This window comes from Vigna unguiculata, chromosome 5 (assembly GCF_004118075.2).
Source record: "Vigna unguiculata cultivar IT97K-499-35 chromosome 5, ASM411807v1, whole genome shotgun sequence".
Classification (NCBI taxonomy): domain Eukaryota; kingdom Viridiplantae; phylum Streptophyta; class Magnoliopsida; order Fabales; family Fabaceae; genus Vigna; species Vigna unguiculata.
The window spans coordinates 15,726,631-15,748,196 of record NC_040283.1 but is presented as its reverse complement, the minus strand read 5'-3'; the positions used below and the strand labels follow the sequence as shown (position 1 = coordinate 15,748,196).

Genomic DNA, 21,566 nt, shown 5'->3' with positions numbered 1-21,566 from the left:
AAAAATCCTATAATGATGACAGGTTAAAATATGGTAAAATAGTATTAAACTAAAACATGAAAATAACAATAATTTAAATGACTCTTTTACACATTGAAATCTTACTATTATACTTTGTTTCTCCCTTTCAATTTCATCATCCCTTTTAATTTCATCAGTATGTTACTTTTTCATGCCACTATCCCAAAGGTTTCAATAATATATATATATATATATATATATATATATATATATATATATATATAATCTAAATATTCATGATCATATATTATTTATTTCATATTTCTCTAAGAATAATAGAAACTTATGCAATAAGTTTATGAGTTTTAAGAAAATAGTTTGTCCTTATTAACAATGTGTTGGAGTCATCTAAAAAATGTGTTAGAGATATAAAAGTATATTTTAAATTGGATACTTTATTGATAGTGTCGTATAAATGTTGTTTGATGTGTCAAATGCATGGGACACATCTTCTAAGAGGCATGTTCGAGCTTCATATCTCCAAATCTTCATTCGGGTTTGATAGGTGATGGTGTAGCAATTGATATTCCAAGTGTTTGTTAGAGGAATTTGAGGTCTAAACAATGATCTTTCTGTATAGTAATAAAAAAAAAATTATTGTCAATTATCGTATATTAGAATATATTAGAATAAATGTTAGACAAATTCAAATTACATTGTATAGCAAACCTTTAAAGGTGTTTCCAAATAAGCATAAACAACATAAAAATTTTCATTTATCCTTTAACAAACACAAAATTACTCTCTATTGAAAGAAAAATCATCAAGAAAACTATAAAATATTTTACCTTCATATTTATTTGTTTTCGTAATTGTATGTTTTGTTTTCAACTAAAAATGAACTTTCTTTCAATAACTAGATATTCCTTTTACCATTGTAAGAGACAAATTTAGGATTTGAGCATCGTGATTCTCCAAATTTTGACAATCACTTATTATCATTGACCATTATTTTGAATTTAAGTTGAGCTTAGAAAGACCAAATGCTCATTTGGAAAGTGATATTGGAAAGACTTTGGCTAGTAAAGACAAGTGTTTAAGTTTATCCATTTGTGACTCATCTCTCATTCTTGGGAGCCTAAGTTGGTGAACTTATATATTTTACTTCTAATGAAGGAAAGGATTTTTGAAAATAGTTATTACTTTTCAAATGTTTTGGGATTTTAGTCACTTTTTGAGTTTATTTTTCAGAATTGAGATTTTTACTTTGTTATGTTAGCTTACCCTTTTGTTCTAGGGTTGTGGTTTTCACTTACGATGATCGTTATTTATCATAAAAACATATGATCATATAGATATTGAGGAAGATGCGCAACACTAGAAATAATGGTTAATATTGAGATATGTTTGGGGTAGCCTTTTAGTCTTATGTTTTTCCTTTCCAATAAAGTTTATGTTTGTAAAGAAAAATTATTTTCACTGAGATTTCAATAAATAGGAATCTAGTTTATTTTAATTATGTAATTCTTGTTAGTTATAAATCTTAAAAAGTTAAAAAAATTAGGTGTTACATAAAAGGTTTAAATCTCATCTTCACTATAACAAGATATTTGATTAGTGAACTCATACATAAGCTTATAGCAACAACTTTCTACTTTTAACTAAACAAACAACTTCTCACAAAAGAAACACAACAACAATAACTTATAGATCTATCAAGGATGATACCAATGATGTAATGTCCTAACATAAAACTATGTATACTACTTGTGAGAATAAAATTCATAACATACATACATATATTCACTAATATAAACATGAACTTTAGATCGTGTACTATAGGCCCTTGCGTTGGAGAAGAATAACCACAAGTGAAGCCGAATTGGATAGGACCCAAGGCGACATGAGGACGCAAAAGAGGACGGAGATAGCGCCTTCACGAATGACATGAGTAGAGGATCCCATGATATTGGATTGTCACAAACCCATTTTGTACCAACTCCCTGTGTGGAGAAATGGTTTTTGAAGATCCCTCGCATCTCTAGTCTCTTCCCTGAAACTCATCCTCAACCTGCAACCAACCAATGGCACTAAAAAACTGAAACAAATTACTCTCGTAGACAGAAGGTGTTCGCGAAAATGTCCCACTTCATAATTTTATCTCTCGTCAGAAAAATAATCCATTTGTAGTCCGAAAAATAATCTAGAACCAAAGGACCAAAATAAAGTAATAGATAAATCCTTAAGATTGTAGTAAAAATAGGATGAGAAAATAAATAAGTAAATTCCTTAGGCTTGTAAAAAAACACTGTCCTTAAGGATTTATTCGCAGTATATGCGCAAACCCCCCAGGGTACAACAGGAACATCTTGGATCTATCCCAAGGTTAACATAAACTAACAAGATAAACTCTTCAAAGAGTAAGTAACCCAGGATATAAGAGAAGAGAGAAAAGGAAGAAAATAAGAAAAGGAGAGATGAGAAAAGTTATCTTTTGGAAGAGGATTTAAGCTCCTATTTATAGGTGATGAATCAATTTAAAAAATCCATACTTTGTAACTGAAGTCTAGTGTGGAAAAAAATATCCCATAAAATGTGGATGTGGGATCAACTTGTGGAGAAGATCTCGTTGCAACAACATGCACCATCCTAAAAAGGAGGGAGGCTTGCTAACGTTGCAACAACTGCAACGCTATTATTTTCGCAATATTATTATAAATATATAACAATCTTGTGTGTACTGCTTTTGGAAATATTTTTCAAATTCAGAAGCTTAAGCAAGAAATGAAAGATGATGCTTAGATGGTATTTCCTCAATTAAATGAAGATTCAATGGAGTCTAAGAAAAATTCAATGGTGGTTGATTCAATGGAGGTTGGCTTCATCAAATAAGGAGGAGATTGTTAGTACAACTGGTTTGATGATTTAGTGCTTAAAGATTTGATGAAGATGTATGAAGCCATTGCATTGGAATGTGTTGAAACCATGATTAAATTGATGAAGATGTGAAGACTTGATGAATCATGTGTTGATCAAGCTTGGAGTGTGAGCTAAATATGAGTTTCACATGAAGAACACAAAGCTTGAAGATTGGTGCTCATAGTGTAAACCATTTTGCATTGTATAGATGTCTAGGGTCTAGTTGGTGTCTTTTAACCTGTTGAATTGGTTTTTAACAAGTTAAATGGTTTGCTATAGTAGTTTTATTCGTTACATTTTCAATCAGTTGATTTATTTTTCAATTGACTAATTTAGATTGAATGAAAAATCAACCTGTTGAATTTGTTAACAAATTGACTATACATTCTGTGTTTCCAAAGAGAGGGGTAAGACTTACAAATTTTGAACACGAAATCATTGTGAATTATGTGGAAAACTCTCTCTAGATCATACAGATGTGCAACCATTGGTGATTGATTTTTTATCTTTCTTGGAGCAATTTTGCTTGTTTTAGGAACTTGGAGAGAGATGTTTGGTTGGCTAGGGAGAGCCTTAATCTAGGTTTAGTCTTTCTCAAGTTTCTGGGTGGTTCTTGATGGTTTTCTAGGTCTGCAAGTGTGATCTTGATGTGTTTGTTGAGATTCTTGTGGGATTCAAGAGTCTTGGTGTGTATTTTGTTTATTTTGAAAGTGTAATCTTGTGAACTGTGTAAATCTTTTGAAATAGTGCAACTCAGACTCGGATTGCCTTGACAAACTGGATGTAGCTTAGATTTGAGTGAACCAGTATAAAAAAATGTGTCCTTGTGCTTGACTCTATCCGTTCTCTTTTTGATTTGTGCTTTAAAATTTCAAGAATTGTAGTTGGTATATTCTTTTAAGTGTTCTTGTGTAATCTAGCATGACATGAGGCTTGACTCATATTTGTATTTCTTATTTGAATCAATCTTGATAAGTCTTTTGTGTTGCTTTTGGTTTAAACTGTAAATTCAAAGTTTTGTAGAATTCCTAGCATTTTAGTCGACTGATTTAATATTTTGATATGTTGATTTGTATTGTATTGTTAACTATTTAATGAAATTAGCCGATTGTTCATGTTTTTGATTGATTAAAAGTGTGTAGTCCAATAGCTATTGCATCCTCATTTCGTGATTCATTTGATTCAAGTTAAAGCTGTTTTAAGCTTTCAAAACTAATCAAAGTTTTTAATAAGTCAATTTCACCACCCCTTCTCGTCATTTTTTCAATACTCACAAAACTGTGTCTGACTTTGATTATCATGAAAGGGAATGCATATCATTGGTTTAAGTTTTGGCATCAGAATAACAATAATTCTTCTTAGGAGGATTTTACAATAGCTTTAAGTAGAAGATTTAAAGGTCGAAAGCAAATTACGATCTTAGAAAAGTTGGTTGCTATACACCAATATGAGAAGGTCACGGTCAAGGACTACATCAGAGAATTTGAATGAATGGTGTCCCAAGTTTTGCAAACATCAAAACAACAATTGTTAAGTATTTCTTTGTTAGGCTGCAATCTAATATCCAAAACCAGATTCGATCACATAATCTAACGAAAATGATTAGAGTAATAGAAATTGAACATGATGTGGAAGATGCTATGAAAGAATCATGACAAGCAACATGATTGTCTTCTGTGGCAAATTTTCAAACTTTCGTTATCATGGTGGGAGCAAAATTGTATCTCGGGCCAAGACCACTAAAACTGATAGTAATTTGCAAGGGACCACTGGTGTTAGCAGCACAGTGAGAATGAGAAATTCAGGCATCTCATAAGGATTAGTAGAGTAGTTTTGTCAACGCCTTCCAAGTGGATTCCAACATTGTTACATGAATATCATACAACTTACTTAGGGTGACATTAAGGAGTTTTTCGCACTAATAGATGTATAGCTCAATCAGTTTATTGGATTGGTATGAAGAAGACGACAATTGATTTTAAACTCAACAAATATGCTCACTTTATTCCCATTAAACACCCGCATACTCGACAAGACTAACTATAGAAATTTTCGTGAAGGAAATGATTAAACTCCATGGCATTTCATCCTCCACTGTGAGCTACTAGGATCCAACTTTCCTAAGTCTATTTTGGAAAGAAATGTTTTGATTACAAGAGACCAACCTTAAGATGAGTACAACCTATCATCAAGAGACTGATGGCTAGACTAAGGTCCTAAATAGGATATTTAAACATATCTAAGATGCTTCAATTTCGAACAACCTAAAATATGGGTAAATTTTATACCACATATTAAGTACTGGTACAACACCAATTACTAAGGAGCAGCGGAGTGCACACTGTTGCAATTGTGTATTGTTGAGCTCCCCCTTCCCTAGCTAGGTCTATTAGACTACGGTGGAAGCGATAACACAAGATTTGATGACACATGACGAAGCCTTTAAATAGCTGAAATTCTCTCTAGAGAAAACCCAAGGACAAATGGTAAAATTTGTTAATCAACACAGGAAATCGTCGCAATTCAAAGTAGGTGGTTAGGTATATTTGAAAATTCTCCCTCATAGATAAGTTTCTATGCCTACAGAATTTCACCGTGAAAAAAAATATATTCTCCTTTGTAAACTTTCAACATTTTTATAGTGCATTATGGTTCACCATCCGTGAGTTGGAGTATTTTATGTATTTCTCCCCTCTTTTCTCTGTCCTTTCATGTAAGGTATCTATCATTATTACACTCAACTCTTTTTGGGAGATTATTATTAAGCATGTCCCAAATAAGAATTTGCCACACTTAGACTCATACCCAAAAGAACACCATTCATAAAATTTAACCTCAGTTTCTTATGTCATGGTGATTATTTTCATGTACTATAGAAAACCTTAATATAGGAATATTCTTTAACTTTTTACCATTTTATGTCTTGGTCTATGTAATCATATATCATTAACAGAGTCAAAAAGTTTGCCTATGCATGGATTGCTGTTTATTTGCTTATTTATTTATTAAAATATATTTAAAGGTTGAGGAAATGAATAATAAATATTTTAAGTTTATAGTTAAGTTTTGAACCCAACCAACCTGAAAAAAATGATTTATAAGTTTAGAAAGCCAATATGTCTATAAAAATATAAATAGTAAACTTTTGTAAAAATACTAAAGATAAAACATGTTCAAAAATATAGGACAAACTCCCAAAAGTAATAAAGAATATGTAGAAAAATACAAATTAATGTATGAACAAACTAGTCTAATGTATATTACTAGACTCGTCTAATTAGTACATTGTTAAACTCGTCTAATATGTGTTGTTAAACTCGTTTTATAAGTATATGAACACACTCGTCTTATGTGTATTGTTAAACTTGTCTAATCAGTATATGAACAAACTTGTCTAATGTATATTGCAAGACTCGTCTGATTAGAGAATGAATAAAGTCATTTAGTGTGCATTAATAGACTCATATAAACCAATAACAAGAATATTTCTAGTGGAACATCTTTCACAATCCTTGGAGAGATAATTCACTAAAAGATTGAGGGATAAGTAATTCGACTCATTCACATCCAGATCATGAATGTTAGGAATCCATATTATGCAAGGAGACATTATTTTTGCTAATTTGGAGTGAGATTTCATGATAAATAACGGGAATCTTTCAATTCCTCATGTTGTCATCAAGGTTGATAACACTTTCTAGTGATTTGAAGACAACATCGCGTTGGTCAACTTCAATTTCGTCCAAATTAATTTCAAATTCACTATCATCGAATTCAATAGTAGGCTCCTCCTGTAAGGTAGTCTCATTCATAATTTGTTCGATCTTTTATAAGGTTTATTATATAACTCATTGTTGAGAATATTTACTTAATATTTGATTTTATTTCAATTAATTTTTAGAAAATATTTCTGATTTAAAAAATATATTTCAATTTTAGAAATTAGTTATTATTTTAGAATTATGAAATTAAGATTGAGATATTATAAATATTTTATATTATGTTACATTTTATATATATAAATAAAATAAAATAAAATAACAAGTTCCTTAATATATCATATATCTTATATTTATCATATATCTCTGTTATATTTTCATAACTTCTCAAAATTTTCAACATCTATAATATGGGACTTAACCGAATGTCTATTAAATATAAAGGAATTCTCCTTTTTATGTCTACGTTTGTTTCTCAATTCTATCATTTAAATAAAAAATTATTTAAATTAAAATAATTATTTTATTAATTTTACATTTTAAGTATTTTTTTTTAAAATTTGGCAGTTTTTTTATTTAAGTGTTTTCTTAAACTTAAATATTTTTTAATTATAAAATAACTACAAAAGAAACAAATATAAAATTATAAAAATTATTTATATTCACTCTAAAATTATAATTTTTTTTATTATTATAAAAAAGTGAATATGTTCTCACCGTATAAATAAAAAACTAACGTTTTATATGGTAAAAGAATTATTATAAAATTAAATGTATTTTATATACATTTAATCAATCTTAATAATTTTTACTGTTAAAAACGATTATAATCTCAAAGAATTTTGTTTTCGGAAAAGTCAATTAATTATGAAGGAATGATTGTTTATTTATTCCCAACTACAATTCCCAAATCCAATATCTTTTTATAAAGGCATCCACGCCAAACTCGACCTTATTGGTTACCATTCACTATCTTTTCTTCTATCTGCGACCCCATTGAGACTTGATAGACTCTCACAGCTCCCAAATTCCAAAGCAAATTTTTCTCTTCTTGTTTTGTTTTCGTTTTTGGGGTGAAATTTGCAATCTCCAAGGACCAGTGTTCTTATTATTTTTCCATTTTTTCATCAAATTCATAGGGTTTTGATTCTCTGCAACCAACCGTATCACAGTTTGGATTCGTCCACCTTCAGCAAGTGTTTGTGTTTAGGTTTAGGTTTAGGTTTCATTTGAAACAAACGCAAAGGATGTATTCTGATCGGGTGGAGACTGGAACTCGGAGGTCAGTGAAAGAGCGTCTTGATGGGAATTTCCTCACTGATTCTACTCGCCAACACAAAGTCACCGGAAAGAGGTTATTGTGTTGTTATTATTACTGCATATGAATTATTTTTATTTCCACAGTGGAAAGATAATATAGGTGTTGCATTCTGGATTTTTTGATGGTGTGGGTTGACTTAGTGGTGCCTGATTTTGGTGTGATTGTTGTGAGGGGTTTTGTTTATCTTTTTAATGTCTCTGTCTACTGTTGGCAAGGGATTGGAGTGATAAGGGTTCATGAGTTAGGTTAGTGAAGGTGTTTGGAGAACTGCTTTGTCTTTATGTGGTCTTCTATGTGTGGAATTGAGCAATTGGGGAAAAGGCTTGGCCTGGAGCCGGGAGGAGTTCCTTTAGAGGTGAAACTGTCGTAAATACTTGTCTGGGGTGGGTGCTTATTATGATGCAGTGGGTGTTATTGAGGGTTGATTTTAATTTTCAATCAGAGGATTACTGGATTCTCATTGTCTGATTGGCTTAGAGCCTCTTTGATTATATAAGCAGTGTGAGTATTTTTGTTTGAAATTGTTCGTTCATTGTTTTGGTGTTGTGCCATGTGATTTGTATGCTTTGAATGTGGAGTTCGATGATGCTCTGTTAGATATTTTGTGCCCTTCGTGTTTAGTGTGCGGGGGAGGGTGTTATTTTTAGGTTTTTCTTTACAGGTACTTCATTATGAGTGTGTCTGTCTTAATTGCAATCGTACTCATTGAATTGTTTGCTTTCATGAGGTGGGAAGGGTGGATCAATACACCTGGCAATCTTGGTCGTGGGGGAAACCTTTTAGGACCAATGCTCATTCATTGGATGGATTATTTCTGTTTTATTTGTATTCACTTTGTTCTACTTGATTGTTTAGCACTGTGGACCTTCTATGTTGCAAACTTAAATGCCTATTTAAACTAAAGACCTGGTGATGTATCCCAATCATGATTTTTGCAGGCAGAGGCAAGACGACAAGTGGAAACATGATCTCTATGACGATGATGAACACCAGCTCTATAGTATGGATTGATTATGTTATTCTCATATGCAAGTATAAGTTGCTGCTCTTGTTGGATGCCGATAGTTGATTTTATGGGTTTTGACTGTGTGTTAATGACTTGTGAAGATCGCAAGGTCACTGCTCAAGATCTTCGATTCAAGCTTCAAAAGAAAGGCCTGCATCCTGGAGGTCAAACTGGAAAGAGTTCTTTTCCTGTTGAGAGGGATCTCCGTGAAAGGCTATCAGGGACAATGACTCCACAACCTAAAAACTATGACCCACCAAAGCCTAAAGCCAGTGCTAAACCAAGCAGTAAAAGTATCGATGTTGAGACTCCTTCAGTACATATCAAAAGATCAGCTAACCCAACTCCTAAAAAGGTGTCTCGAAAGGTATATTGTTGACATATTTCTTGTTTATTGTTTGATCAAGATTTTCTAGAATGCTCTTGCAGGGATATTGGTTGTAGTGTTTGTCATGTTTTGTTGCTCCCATTCCCTCTACATTCAGCATTTCATTTGCTGTTAAACAAACTAGTGATAATTTTTTTAGAACAATGACAGTGACTGCCTTAGTAATTTTAATTATTTACTACTATGATATATCAGATTCATTGGTTTCTTTATATTAGTGAGCTAACCTTAATTTTAAGGTGTTTTATTAGAGTGACGTCCAATGACTGTATGTGTTCATGTAATTTCACTAGACTGATTATTTTAGCCACGTTCACGCTTTGTCTAATGTAACAGTAGCAAAAATGAATATGTGATTATCTGCTTGTGCCCTATATGTGTTGAATCCATCTTTTTTTGAAACAGAATAGTCGCATTACACTTGAAGTTAGCCAGTAGGAACTAGAATTTGTCTTGCATTGTATGACGTTAGTAATACTAATTTTATACTGATTTTTTTTGCAAAATATGCTGTTACGTTATGCTTATGATAAAAGTCAAGCTGTAAAGATGGGATGGGAAGGCAATAATTGTATCATAGATTTTGTGCTATGTTGAAAGTTTCTGTAATATTGAAAACTAAGACACAAGTGGTAGTTACATGTAGTTAACTTAAATTCTTAGTAGGACGGATTTGTGAAGAAGCATTAGAAATTCAAATCTTTAGCTTAGGATTAGATGCAGGGCAAAAATTATATAATTCAATGTTTAATAGCTGTTTAGGCTCAGTACTGTTTATTAGTGTGCAGTAGGATTAACAGTAACCCCTCATTTAATTATGAATCATGATCGACCTTCTATATCCTAAATTAGATGAGTACTTAACAAGTAATCTCTAAATAAATAGATTAAGGACTTAATTTGTCAAAGACTAACTACTCTGTAAGCTTAACTTGTTAGTTATGCCTATGAATGGTTTTACAGATAACGTGCCTTCTTATGCAAGAACTCTGTCATTAACTCCCTTGAACTAACTGGTTAATTTTCTGACCATCCGAGCTATTTCCCCATGGTTCAAAAGTAAGTTTTACATAATGAACTGTAAATCTGCTGGGATGTGACACTGCTGGGAGGCTGAAAATAACTTTAACAACTAAACATTTTTTATTATGATACTGAAAGTAAGTGAAAGTAGATGACACATTTTTGTTTGTGATCAACCTGATTGATTAACTAGACAAAAACAGTGGAGACACCAGGATTGTAATAATCCCTGGATATGAGTTTCTTTTAATGTATTTAATCCTTTAATTTTTTCCTAGTCTTCTTTTTTATCTCTGTTTTTATTATATTATCTTCTTAAATAGATGAAACTGTCCCACATTTTATTCACACATGCAAAATAATTCAGTTATGTGAAATGAACAGTTGTTTTTACCACAATTTTCCTTGCTAGGTAATGTGTTTCTTTACCTGTGGAAAAAACTAAATTCAGTATAACCCTGGTTCTTGCTTAACAGGCTGACGCTTCACTGGATGAATTTTTGCTGTCACTGGGTCTCGAAAAGTATCTCATAAGTTTTCAGGCTGAAGAAGTATGTTATATATCTTATTTTTCTTTCAGAAGGTTGCAAAAGGGGAAATGATTTAATCAAAATAAACGAATCTAAATATGTAGTTACATTTACACTAAAATTCAATATTATAACTGAATTTGAATTGCACAGTAGAGAGTTAAAGTTAAATATTTATGACTAAAAGCTATTTCTTTAGGTTGATATGACTGCACTTAATCATATGACTGATGAGGATCTCAAGGCCATGGGTATACCAATGGTACGTATCATCAAGGAGCGTGGATTTCTCACTCCCACAAACTCCTAAATTGTTATTTATCTTAATCAATCCTTCTCTAGTTTTGATGTAAGCAATTTATTAACATTTTCTTCGTTTCTTAATTCTCTGATATACTTTGTTGATTTCAGGGACCAAGAAAGAAGATACTTTTAGCCTTGGAGGCAAAAGGCTGACATTTTGGTCATGTATTTCTATACCCTTGTTATTATAACTTACTGCACATTAGAAGGCTTATAATTATGTTTATACTTTGGACTTGGTCAAGCTTGCTTGTATTTTTTAGAAATCCTTTTGGTGCTTCTATTACCATTTCAATCTTCTTTCTTCCCATGTGTTGCTGAAAGTGGCCTAAACAAGCTATTGATATTTAAAAGAGAAAATCATGAAAATTAATTGATAGTGTTTTTTTTTTTTTTTGTTTAGCTGGCTGGACATACCTGATTTGATGGGTGATGATGGTGGTGGATGCTTAGACTAAAACAAAGTTTGCCTGTATTGATAGTTTTTTCCTTTTATACTTTTAAACCAAGCATGCTTTTCCTTTTTAATGTAATCTCTTTATGATTTTGAGTGTCCATACAACTTTAGTGTTTGTAAATTCGTGAGAAGGAAAAAAAAAGAACTAGCTTGCGAACTTTGCTTCTCTCCTAAAACTGCTCTTGCATCAAGTTTGGCAAACAACTGGAAGATAAAAGATTTAATCCAAAATGAATGAAAATGTACCAAAATGACAGCAAGGATGAATCAAAATAACTAAGAGTTGTGCATGTATTGGTTAATTTTAAGACCAAACATATCTTTCGTGAGAGGTAATTTTGTTTGTATTGGGTAAAATTATTATAGATTACAAAAAAAATTCTTTTATTAAAGAATTTAAAGTCTATCTACAACTCGGTGCTAAAATGCTTGTGAAAGTGGGCCACAAGTAGTGCATGTAATATTAAAATATTCCAATTTTCGTATTGTGAAGTTCATTATACTACTACTATATAGAAATAAAGTTGTACGCAAATGTTAAAAAAAAAAATTCTAGTTGTAGTTAGTCACCAAAAGTGTTTGAGTGGTTATAAATTTGCTGACACGTGTTGAATTCTTGATTAAAAAAATTAAAAACAGTTCGTATTGTATTTGAAAATTAAAGATAAAACTGGTATAGTTGCAAACAATATTTTCATAGGTTTAATAATTTGGACTCAACTTTAAGATATTTTGCATTTAGTTTTAATTCTCAATTAATATGCTTTTATTTTAATAATAATAATAGTAGTAATAATAATTAATGTTAGAGTATGGGTAACTCATCCTTACAGTATTTTTCAATAAACTGAAAAGGATGTTGTAACGTAAAGTAAATTAATGTTTTCCCATAATCAGTTTTCAAATAATAAAAAAAAGCAAATATGAAATGCTTATTTTGTTTTGACTTAATTTCAAATTTATTAATAAAATTACATAATATATATATATATATATATATATATATATATATATATATATATGAATAATCTTAAAATAAGTGATCCCATTTAATATTATTTTTGTAATAAAATAAAAAACTACGAAATTATTCAAAGTAATTATGTTTGAATTTAATTAATACAAAAGTTAAAGTTTAATGATAATAGCGTTTTTAATCATCATTCAAGCATTACTTATTCATATTAAAAAAAATGCAAGCAATGGTAGAGATAAACAGTGAATGTGAGATGTACTATTGAGAATAAAATGGTTTGACTAGTGAGAGATGGAAAAGGAAAGTTTCAGACAAAACTAGCATTTATGGTTTCAAATATCACAAAAGGAAAAAGTAACATGATGTAGTTAAAACTGTAACCAAAGTAAATAATTTACCTTCAATAGTTACATCTTGTCACATGCCGAGAAATAAATGTAAGTGCAGTGAGTTACACAATATCTGTATGAACAAATAATAAAAACACATTTGTGTAGAAAAGTATTATACATAACTCCATGTACGTTAACAACACACAGGAATCAGTGTAAGTTAAGAGTAATTAATATTACGAAACTGAATTCTCCTCACATTGTCAAAATCATGTTATATATATTTTGCCAAATTCCCATTTATTCACCAATGAACAAAAAAGTGTGTATTAGTGGCTAAAAATCTTGGTTGGTGTTATTTCGTGGAATGGGTAAGATTGAACTGGTAGAGAAAATTGTGGTTGTTCCTGAACAACCTACACCACGCAAGAGAATGTTCTTGTCAAATATTGATCTGTCCCTTGTTGTTTACCAAGATTCTGCCTCCTTTTTTGACCCTCCAAACACCCAAATGAGTTTCAGTGAGATTTGTAGCAAATTATACAGTGCACTTGGTAAAATGCTTGTGCAGTATGATTTTATGGCTGGTAGACTAGTGCCAAGTTTGGAAGAGACTCAGAGATTTGAAATTGACTGTAATGGTGCTGGCATTGTAGTTGCAGCTGCAAGAACTGACAGAAAATTGAGTGAATTTGGTGTGATTTCTGCACCTAATCCACAGTTGAGGGAATTAGTTGTTTTTCTGCATGAAGGGTGTGACCAAGAAACTGATCTCAAAGAAAAACCCCTTGCATCCTTACAGGTTTAGGCTCCTTTTACTTCTGTCAAACTCATGTTTTCAGTATTGAATGTTTTTCATCCTTATATTCATTCTTTGTTCAAGTTTTTTATCTGTTTGTACACTTCATTTCCATGCATTTTAGTCTCTAAGGTGAAGTTCAGTTTTAAGTGATGATGTAGTTGATAAAGATTCAAAAGATTAAAATCTTATAGATACCAAAACAATGAGATTAGTGTGCTGAGTGTGGAATAAAATCATAAAGAAAAATTTTAAGCATGTCAAAATGGAAAAGAGTCACATATAATAAAACTACAAACTTGTTTAAACAATTTGATTCAAATGATTTTGCGTGTTGCTACAACTTGCATGCCTGTGTAACAACAGACCTTTAAAATTATCTTGATCCAATTATACGAGCTTCTTGTATATCCATTCAATGAATTCATTTCTCCATCTTGATTCTTAAACACAAAAGTATGAAGGATTTGTTCCGATACATCCGCCAATCCTACATTGCTTAAGTGTTAAGGTTAAGAGAAGTTTAAATATGTCTTTCTATTTTCACTCTTTGAAATGTCTTCTAAAGATAAAATTGTGGTAGAGTTTGATACTCCAAATGATAATACTTCGGATGTGGGAATTGATTCTAAAAATGTCACTCAAAAGACTCATGATCGAATCTAACGATGTCACTCGAAGTACTTGAGATCGAAACAGAATCACTATAAACAACTTATAGTTCGTAGATTAATTGAAAAAGGAATATAGTTAAACTATTCTCATATAAGTTATGTTTCCACAAAGAGATTTTACTGAAATAAGTTACAAATAACTTATCACCATACTATAAACTGTTTTTTGTTTTTTTTTTCATAAATTGTTCCATATAACTACACAAGCATTTATGCCACAATTTTAAATCTGATGAATAAGCTATTTCAGACATCAAATCTAAATAAATGCAAAGAATAAGCACTGTAAGTGAAGTACATTATTTGTTGTTTATCACAGCTGACTCAGTTTGGTTGTGGAAGTTTGGCACTTGCTTCTCACTACAATCACTGCACTTTGGACGGTTTTGCAATAAGAGATTTTGAGGTAAACTTAGGTGCATTAACACGAGGTGAGGATCTCATCACAGTACCTAATGCAGATAGAACTCTGCTGAGAGCAAGAACCCCTCCAATTGTAAGCCATCCACATTTTGAGTACTCAAAATCCACTGTGACACACAACTTGTTCACTCTCAGAGGAAAAAGTGGTACCAATGTCAAACAATCCCTGCAAGAAAACCAGATTCATGTTCTTCATTTGTCGCCACAGAGCATTGGTAGCTTCAAAAAGAAAGCCCTGGAGGAGGACAAAACCTTAAAGAACACAAGCACTTTTCAGGTTGTTGCTGCAAAAATATGGAAGGCAAGGAGCATTGCAACAAGGATGTCAGAGGAAAAAGTGTCCACAATGCTGTTTCCAGTGGATGTGAGGAAAAAGGTTGTTCCTGAACTCCCAGATGGGTTTGCAGGAAATGCATTGGTGCCTGGTTTTGCAAGAGCAACAGTGAGGGAGCTGAAGGAGCTAGAAGATGCATGTCACATAAGGAAGGTGCAAGAAGGGCTTGAAAGGTTGAATGATGAGTACATTAAGTCAGGGATAGATTGGTTAGAAGTGAATAAAGGAGCACCTTGTATGGAAGATAGTTTTTCCTTGGTGGCATGGTGGAGATTGGGGTTAGAGGAACAGCTTTTTGCATGGGGTAGACTAAAGTGTGCTACTCCTCTAGAAGTTAAGCCTGGTTTGGTCATGCTATTGCCAGGGCCACAAGATCAAGGAGGCATTAACATTTGCCTTGATTTGCCTGAGGATCAAATGCAAGAGTTTAGTAGGATAATGCTTCAGATTTAGATCTTGTTTCACATTTCTATGAGTTATAGTAGTGTTGTTAATCCCATAAGATGAACTGTTTGTTACTTCTCTCAGTGATTGCTTAAGGTTTTGGACCATTGTTGAGATGCTTATGCTAGTTTCATCTGGTTTAAGAGATCATTCATAAAGTAAAGTAATTCATATGCTTAAAACAATGTTTTATACATGGTTTATGGGACAAATTTGTCCAAAAATTATGAAAATGGATAAGTCAGAAAATAATTACTAGTTACGGACTACGTCGTGTGGACTCATGACGACTTCAAAAACAAGATCGTGAGTAGTCCACTGTTTCGTGAATTTATGAAAAAGTGAAGTCATCATGAGTCATCTCGTGTTAATATTTTTTTCTCAAGTTGTAATTGACAATTTCACAATACAAAATATTAACTTTGAAATCAACATGACTCCTAACGACTTTAACTTTTTCAAAAATTTATGAAGAAATCATATGAAGACCTCACAATTTTTCTTTTGAAATTGTCATGAGTCCACACATTTCGGTGGTGCATGACTAGTAATTATTTTATGAATTCCTATTTTTGTAATTTCTGGGCAAATTTTACCCTAATATATATAAAAAAAAAACTGTATATATCATTAAACTACTTTAATAATTAATTTGAATGCAATATATATATATATATATATATATATATATATATATATATATATATATATATATATATATATATATATATATATATATATATATATATATATATCATTGTGTGGTAGACACTTGTATGATAAATTTGTTTGGACTATTCCACAACATTTTCTTATACTAACATTTAGTAAACAAATTCACTGAAAAGATATACTATTTCAATTCCAATAGCAGTAGTTGCAAATGATTCAATCTTTTGAAACATATACATGAGTTAATTAAAGGCACTCCAAGGGAATCTCAGGGTAGCGTTTCCTATCAGTACAATAATCATAGGTCATATACTTATGTTTGATACGTTCATATTGACTTTGTCTTAAAGGATCCAACTGCCAAAACTTCTGGCTATTCCACCAGTAGTTATCAGAAGAACAATTTTTGGCATTTGAGGTTAAAACTTGACAGGCACTGACATCAAAACCTTGGAAATTAGCTTTGAATGGTGCATAACTCCAATCAGTTTTGGTTTTGCCTCCATTTGTTGCCCAGCTTTCTGCATCCCACAAAGTTGCTTCTATCTGCATTGCCTTTGATGGGTATCCCACCCCAATATTTGTCTTTTTCCTGTACACCCTAATGGGCACGTTATCCACGTAAAATCTGCCAATTCATTTCAGATACATGCATAAAAGAAGTGCTTATAAAAACTTCTCAAATTCATCATCTTCAACTTTCTGAAAACACACTCCCATTTTTATCATGAAAATTGAGAAAGTTGGTGAATCTCCTCTCTTGAAAAAGAAAAGAAATGTAATGCATCTTACACAATTTGATGTTGGTTCCAAAGAATTCTATAACTGTGAAAATCTGCAGAAGGGTCAAACCAAAGACGAATTCTTTGCTCTCTATTCCCTTGGCCATCTACAAATACATTGGTTTGTAATCTATATGGCTTCCCTTCTCTGTTGCCCAAGAATTCAAAATCCAACTCATCATGCTTACTTCCTTCTGAACTTAACTGCAATACATCAAACACATTAACAACTTTGGAACACAATTCAATACAAACTTTTAGTTATGCAGAATAAATAGGGAAGATATCAAACTATTGTAGGTAAAATGAATGCAAATTTTGTCTTAATTGTTGAGCTCTTGAATTCTACTTTCTGCAGAGGATCATTCTTTATCAGAACTTAATCTTTTTTTTATCAGAAATGTGATTTAAACAACTTATTAATGAAAACAAAAATCCTAATTATTAGAGTGCAAAATAAGTATATTGATTAAATTCAGCTAGTTCCTTATATAAATATAATACAATTTTTTGCCCATTTTTGTGAGGAGCTGTAATAACTATGAATGTTGTATTTTTAAATTTTTTTTCTTTTTAAAAGTTAATAATCTATATATATATATATATATATATATATATAGATTCTCTATTTTATGTACACATTAATTTTAATTTTATTTTTTATAATATTGTTAATTGATTTTTAACAATAATTACTATATTTATTTTTTTAACATTATTGTGAATTTCATTTTTATTTTTTTCCTTCATCATATTTGCAGTTTTTGCATTAATATTTACAATTTATAATTTTTTTTTCTTAAAACTTAAAAAATATACATAGACACACATATGCTAGTTTTGCATAAAGACATTTCGTGTGGGATGATGTTGACAATATATGGCTTGTCTTTCAGCAGGAAAAAGAAAAAAGAAAAAAGCCTTTTCTCTAAACTAAAATTAAATTATACAGAAATTAAGAAAACAAGAATTTAAAAAAATTACGAGGCAACGTCAACCAATTATTAACTTAAAAAAATGTATTTAATTTTTCATTCTTTTGTAAATTCTTTCGACTATGCCCAAGTATCTTCACAGGATTTGTTTCGACAGGAGTTTCCAAAATCATGAGAAAAAGAAAAAAAAATATAAATATACTTTTTACAAGTTAAAACGAGTTTGTGCATAAATTCTTTCTAAAAGATCTGAAGGAACTAACATTAACTTCTTCATAATTAAAGATTAACTTATGTACAATTTAAAAACAAAACTTTTAAAAGATTATGTAAGTAAATTTCTATAAATTTTAATTTTTGCCTCAAACGCTTTTCTACTGTAGAAAGCGTTTTTATAAAGAAAGCCTTCTAAACATTGGTACTTGAATGAGTTTGACCTTTGAAAGTCGTAATATTAAATTTTCTTGCGATGGAATTAAAATATGTGCATGTATGAGATTATTATCTCTTAATTAAGTAGGATTAAAGTTAAGATTCCAGCAGAATTTCTGTTTGGTACTTTGATCCTCATATGAAAAAATCCAGACCCATATGCCATCTTTGATCCAAATCCAGATCCTGTATAATAAAAAATAATTAACACCAAATGTTAAATAATAACTTACTTAAATTCATTGATCCAGTGGCTAATCAAATAATTAAGTCATATATGTTGAAAACATATATATGTATATGTATAAAACAATATATTTGTGCTACCACTAAAGAAAGGAGAAGAAACCTCCAACAATTTTTTCATCATTTTTTCATACCAATTGAAAGAATACAAAAAAAAAAAAAAATTGAGAGAAAATATAGTTTCAATGAAATTACTTTATATGTTTATTTTCTTATTTCTTATTTACTAAGGGGGTAATGTTTTCTCTTTTTATTTAAAAGAGAATTTGTAATTCTGTTTATTTAAAGATTACTAAGGGGTAATTTATTGATTTTTTTGGTTATTTTATCAGCTTTTATTTGATTTTGTAATACTAGTTCAACCTAAAAACAAGAATCACCGACTTTACATATTTTAATTATAGTAATCTCGAATATGATTTAATAATAACGTCCCGCATCACTTTTGCATAAAAATTTCAGTCATGATTTTTTTAGTTTAATTTTTCGTTTTTTATATCAACAATAATAAGTATATTAAATATAAAGGGCATTTTAGATATTTTGATCTCTTCAAAAACTTAAAAAAATATTTAATATATTTTTAGGTACTAAACTTTGCGGTAAAATTAAAATTTATTTATATTCTAAAATTTTATATAGTCCAAAATTTTAAAAATAAATATAGATAATTGTTCTAACTTAATTTTATTAAGATTTCTTTTATATATTAATGGATAGTTCATGTCAGACATTTGAATTATTTGACATTTTTCGGTTCAAATATAAACAAAAAATGTCTCTTAACATTAAAAAAGTTTAACGTCATCACATCGAAAAGATTATATCTACTTATCTATAAATTTAAAATATGAATAAATTCTAATGTTATATTCAAATTTAAAATACAAACATATTTTACGTTTTGAAATATGAACCTTTTTATAACAAAGTGTAAATTGTTTTAACAGTAAAACATAGCATAAAAGTTTTTACATCTTAAAGTTCAATACGTACAAACTTTTTTTGTCCTTCTGAATGATTGATCAATATCTGTTTCACATATTCAATATATATATAAACAAAGATTAAACAAAGTGTTTTATTTATCCTATTACTGAAAAAGAATTATTTAGGGGGGGAGAATACTAAAGTATATAAAGTAAAAGATAATTGAAAAATAAAAGTAGATGCAAACAAAAAAGACATGTTATATTAACCTGAAGAGTTATCCATTGTGAGCTGAATTTGTCTCCCTTGGTTTAAAGACACAACATGATCATCACCCCAAATAACCTCATAGTTTTGATCGAACCTTGTTTCTGTGTCCATCTTTCCTTGCACAACAGCATGAAGAAGGAGAAGGAAAATGAAGAATTGAGAATCCATAATACTATTTTTGAATATTAGAACATTGAAAAATATTCTTATTATATGTTGTTTGCAAAGTTATGCACATCCATGTTATATAGACATGTGATGATGTAAGGTCTATTTTAAATGGAAAGATGCATGCAATGACCCATAATTGCATGGCCAATACGCCATTGACTTCTCAATATTACTATCGTCCATAACAAACCACATCATTAGGGCTTTCTTCAGAAGCAATGTAAATGGCGACTTTTCGTAGCTTCATATATTCATTATTGTTATAATAAAATAAACTTTCATCACAATATGGTTAACTCTAAAACAAAAACTTCAATCACAAATTTTGTCTTTTTCCCTCTTTTGGATGTAATTGGGTTTTTCTAGACTTACATAACAAAAATCCACAAGATTCCAGCTCTTCCATTGCTGTGCAATCAATTATCGAATATTTTTATTTTGAGAAAATGTAGATATTATGCCATGTTTCATAATAAAGCTTCAATTGCTTGCAAAAATTTCTCAGGACACTTTTATTGCATTACGCATATTTGCTTTGAGTTGGAGTTAGTGATGACCCATTTTTTCTTGTAGTGGGTTAGGTAAGGACTGTAGGTAGTGTTTATCTCTTCTCGGTTCTGTTTAAAAGAGTTTTATCCAATTACACATTTGTTGAAAAAAGTTCTCATTTATTTTTATATTTGCGAGTATTTATAGTTATTCTTGAATATTTTAATATTTTATTTTTTAAAATTTTTAAATAGAATTATTTAAAAATGAATTTTTAAAATTTAAATTTAAATTTAAATAAATATTTTAAATGAATGACTTTGGCGAGGAGTTTGTAAGATTGAGTTTTTGCGAGATAAATAAAGTGAACAAACTTAGTAATTCAGAAAGTATTTGTAATTCATTATAAAATTATCATCACTAGAAAGTCTTTGCAATTTATTATAAAATTGTCATCGCGTCACTTTCTATACTGGTTATGAGTTTAACCGGTATAAAAAGTCTTTGTAATTTATTACAAAATTTTTACTGCTCCACTTTATATACATGTTCTGGGTCCAATCGGTATGAAAGTCTTATCATATTTACAATTCTTCCACCACGTCATTTTTTATATCAGATTGATTATAATCCGTATAAAAGTTGCTATTAAAGTGATTTTTGCACTAGTTGTTGAGCCTTCTATAAAAGTGTTTTATTTTCCTTCTTAGCCATGACAACGTCTAGCTAGATTCACCTTCTAAAGCTTTCCAATAGGTCTTGTTGAACAATAAACACACACATCTTCAACCACCGCACTCTAGTGGAAAAAAATAGGTCTTGTTGAACAATAAACACACACATCTTCAACCACCGCACTCTAGTGGAAAAAGAGGAATCTATGACGACTTATTATCACAGGTATAAGCCACATGTTATCATAAGTTGACCGGTGACATTTTAGTAATAAAAGTAATAGTTATTATGATAGGTAAAAGCATACCTTTTATAATAAGTGAAAGGAGAAAACTTATTATGACATGTGTAGTGA

At 30.4% G+C, this 21,566-nt stretch overlaps 3 protein-coding genes across 5 annotated transcripts; 2 read left to right on the top strand and 1 right to left on the bottom strand.

The window, feature by feature from the left end:
- Nucleotides 1–7,533: 7,533 nt before the first annotated feature.
- On the top strand, nt 7,534–11,803 carry LOC114185547 (ankyrin repeat and SAM domain-containing protein 6-like). 3 transcript variants are annotated; one of them, XM_028073342.1, is made up of 7 exons: nt 7,534–7,953; nt 8,859–8,920; nt 9,028–9,293; nt 10,814–10,888; nt 11,067–11,129; nt 11,279–11,335; nt 11,574–11,803. In XM_028073342.1, the coding sequence occupies exons 1-6, from the start codon at nt 7,847–7,849 to the stop codon at nt 11,321–11,323; spliced, it is 618 nt and encodes a 205-aa protein (XP_027929143.1). In that variant the 5' UTR covers nt 7,534–7,846; the 3' UTR covers nt 11,324–11,335; nt 11,574–11,803. The 3 variants fall into 3 exon arrangements, with proteins under 3 accessions (XP_027929143.1, XP_027929144.1, XP_027929142.1); XM_028073343.1 differs by having other exon boundaries at nt 11,279–11,330; nt 11,574–11,787; XM_028073341.1 differs by lacking the exon at nt 11,574–11,803 and having other exon boundaries at nt 11,279–11,564.
- Nucleotides 11,804–13,302: 1,499 nt separating this feature from the next.
- LOC114184396 (omega-hydroxypalmitate O-feruloyl transferase-like) lies at nt 13,303–15,618 on the top strand. The gene is made up of 2 exons (XM_028071708.1): nt 13,303–13,737; nt 14,728–15,618. Exons 1-2 carry the CDS (start codon nt 13,303–13,305, stop codon nt 15,616–15,618), a joined length of 1,326 nt encoding a protein of 441 aa, XP_027927509.1.
- An 827-nt stretch (nt 15,619–16,445) lies between these two features.
- Nucleotides 16,446–20,104, bottom strand: LOC114184066 (xyloglucan endotransglucosylase/hydrolase protein 2-like). The gene is made up of 4 exons (XM_028071302.1): nt 19,876–20,104; nt 18,558–18,616; nt 17,074–17,267; nt 16,446–16,909 (listed from the first exon to the last, which is right to left on the bottom strand). The coding sequence occupies exons 1-4, from the start codon at nt 20,042–20,044 to the stop codon at nt 16,528–16,530; spliced, it is 804 nt and encodes a 267-aa protein (XP_027927103.1). The 5' UTR covers nt 20,045–20,104; the 3' UTR covers nt 16,446–16,527.
- Nucleotides 20,105–21,566: the final 1,462 nt, after the last annotated feature.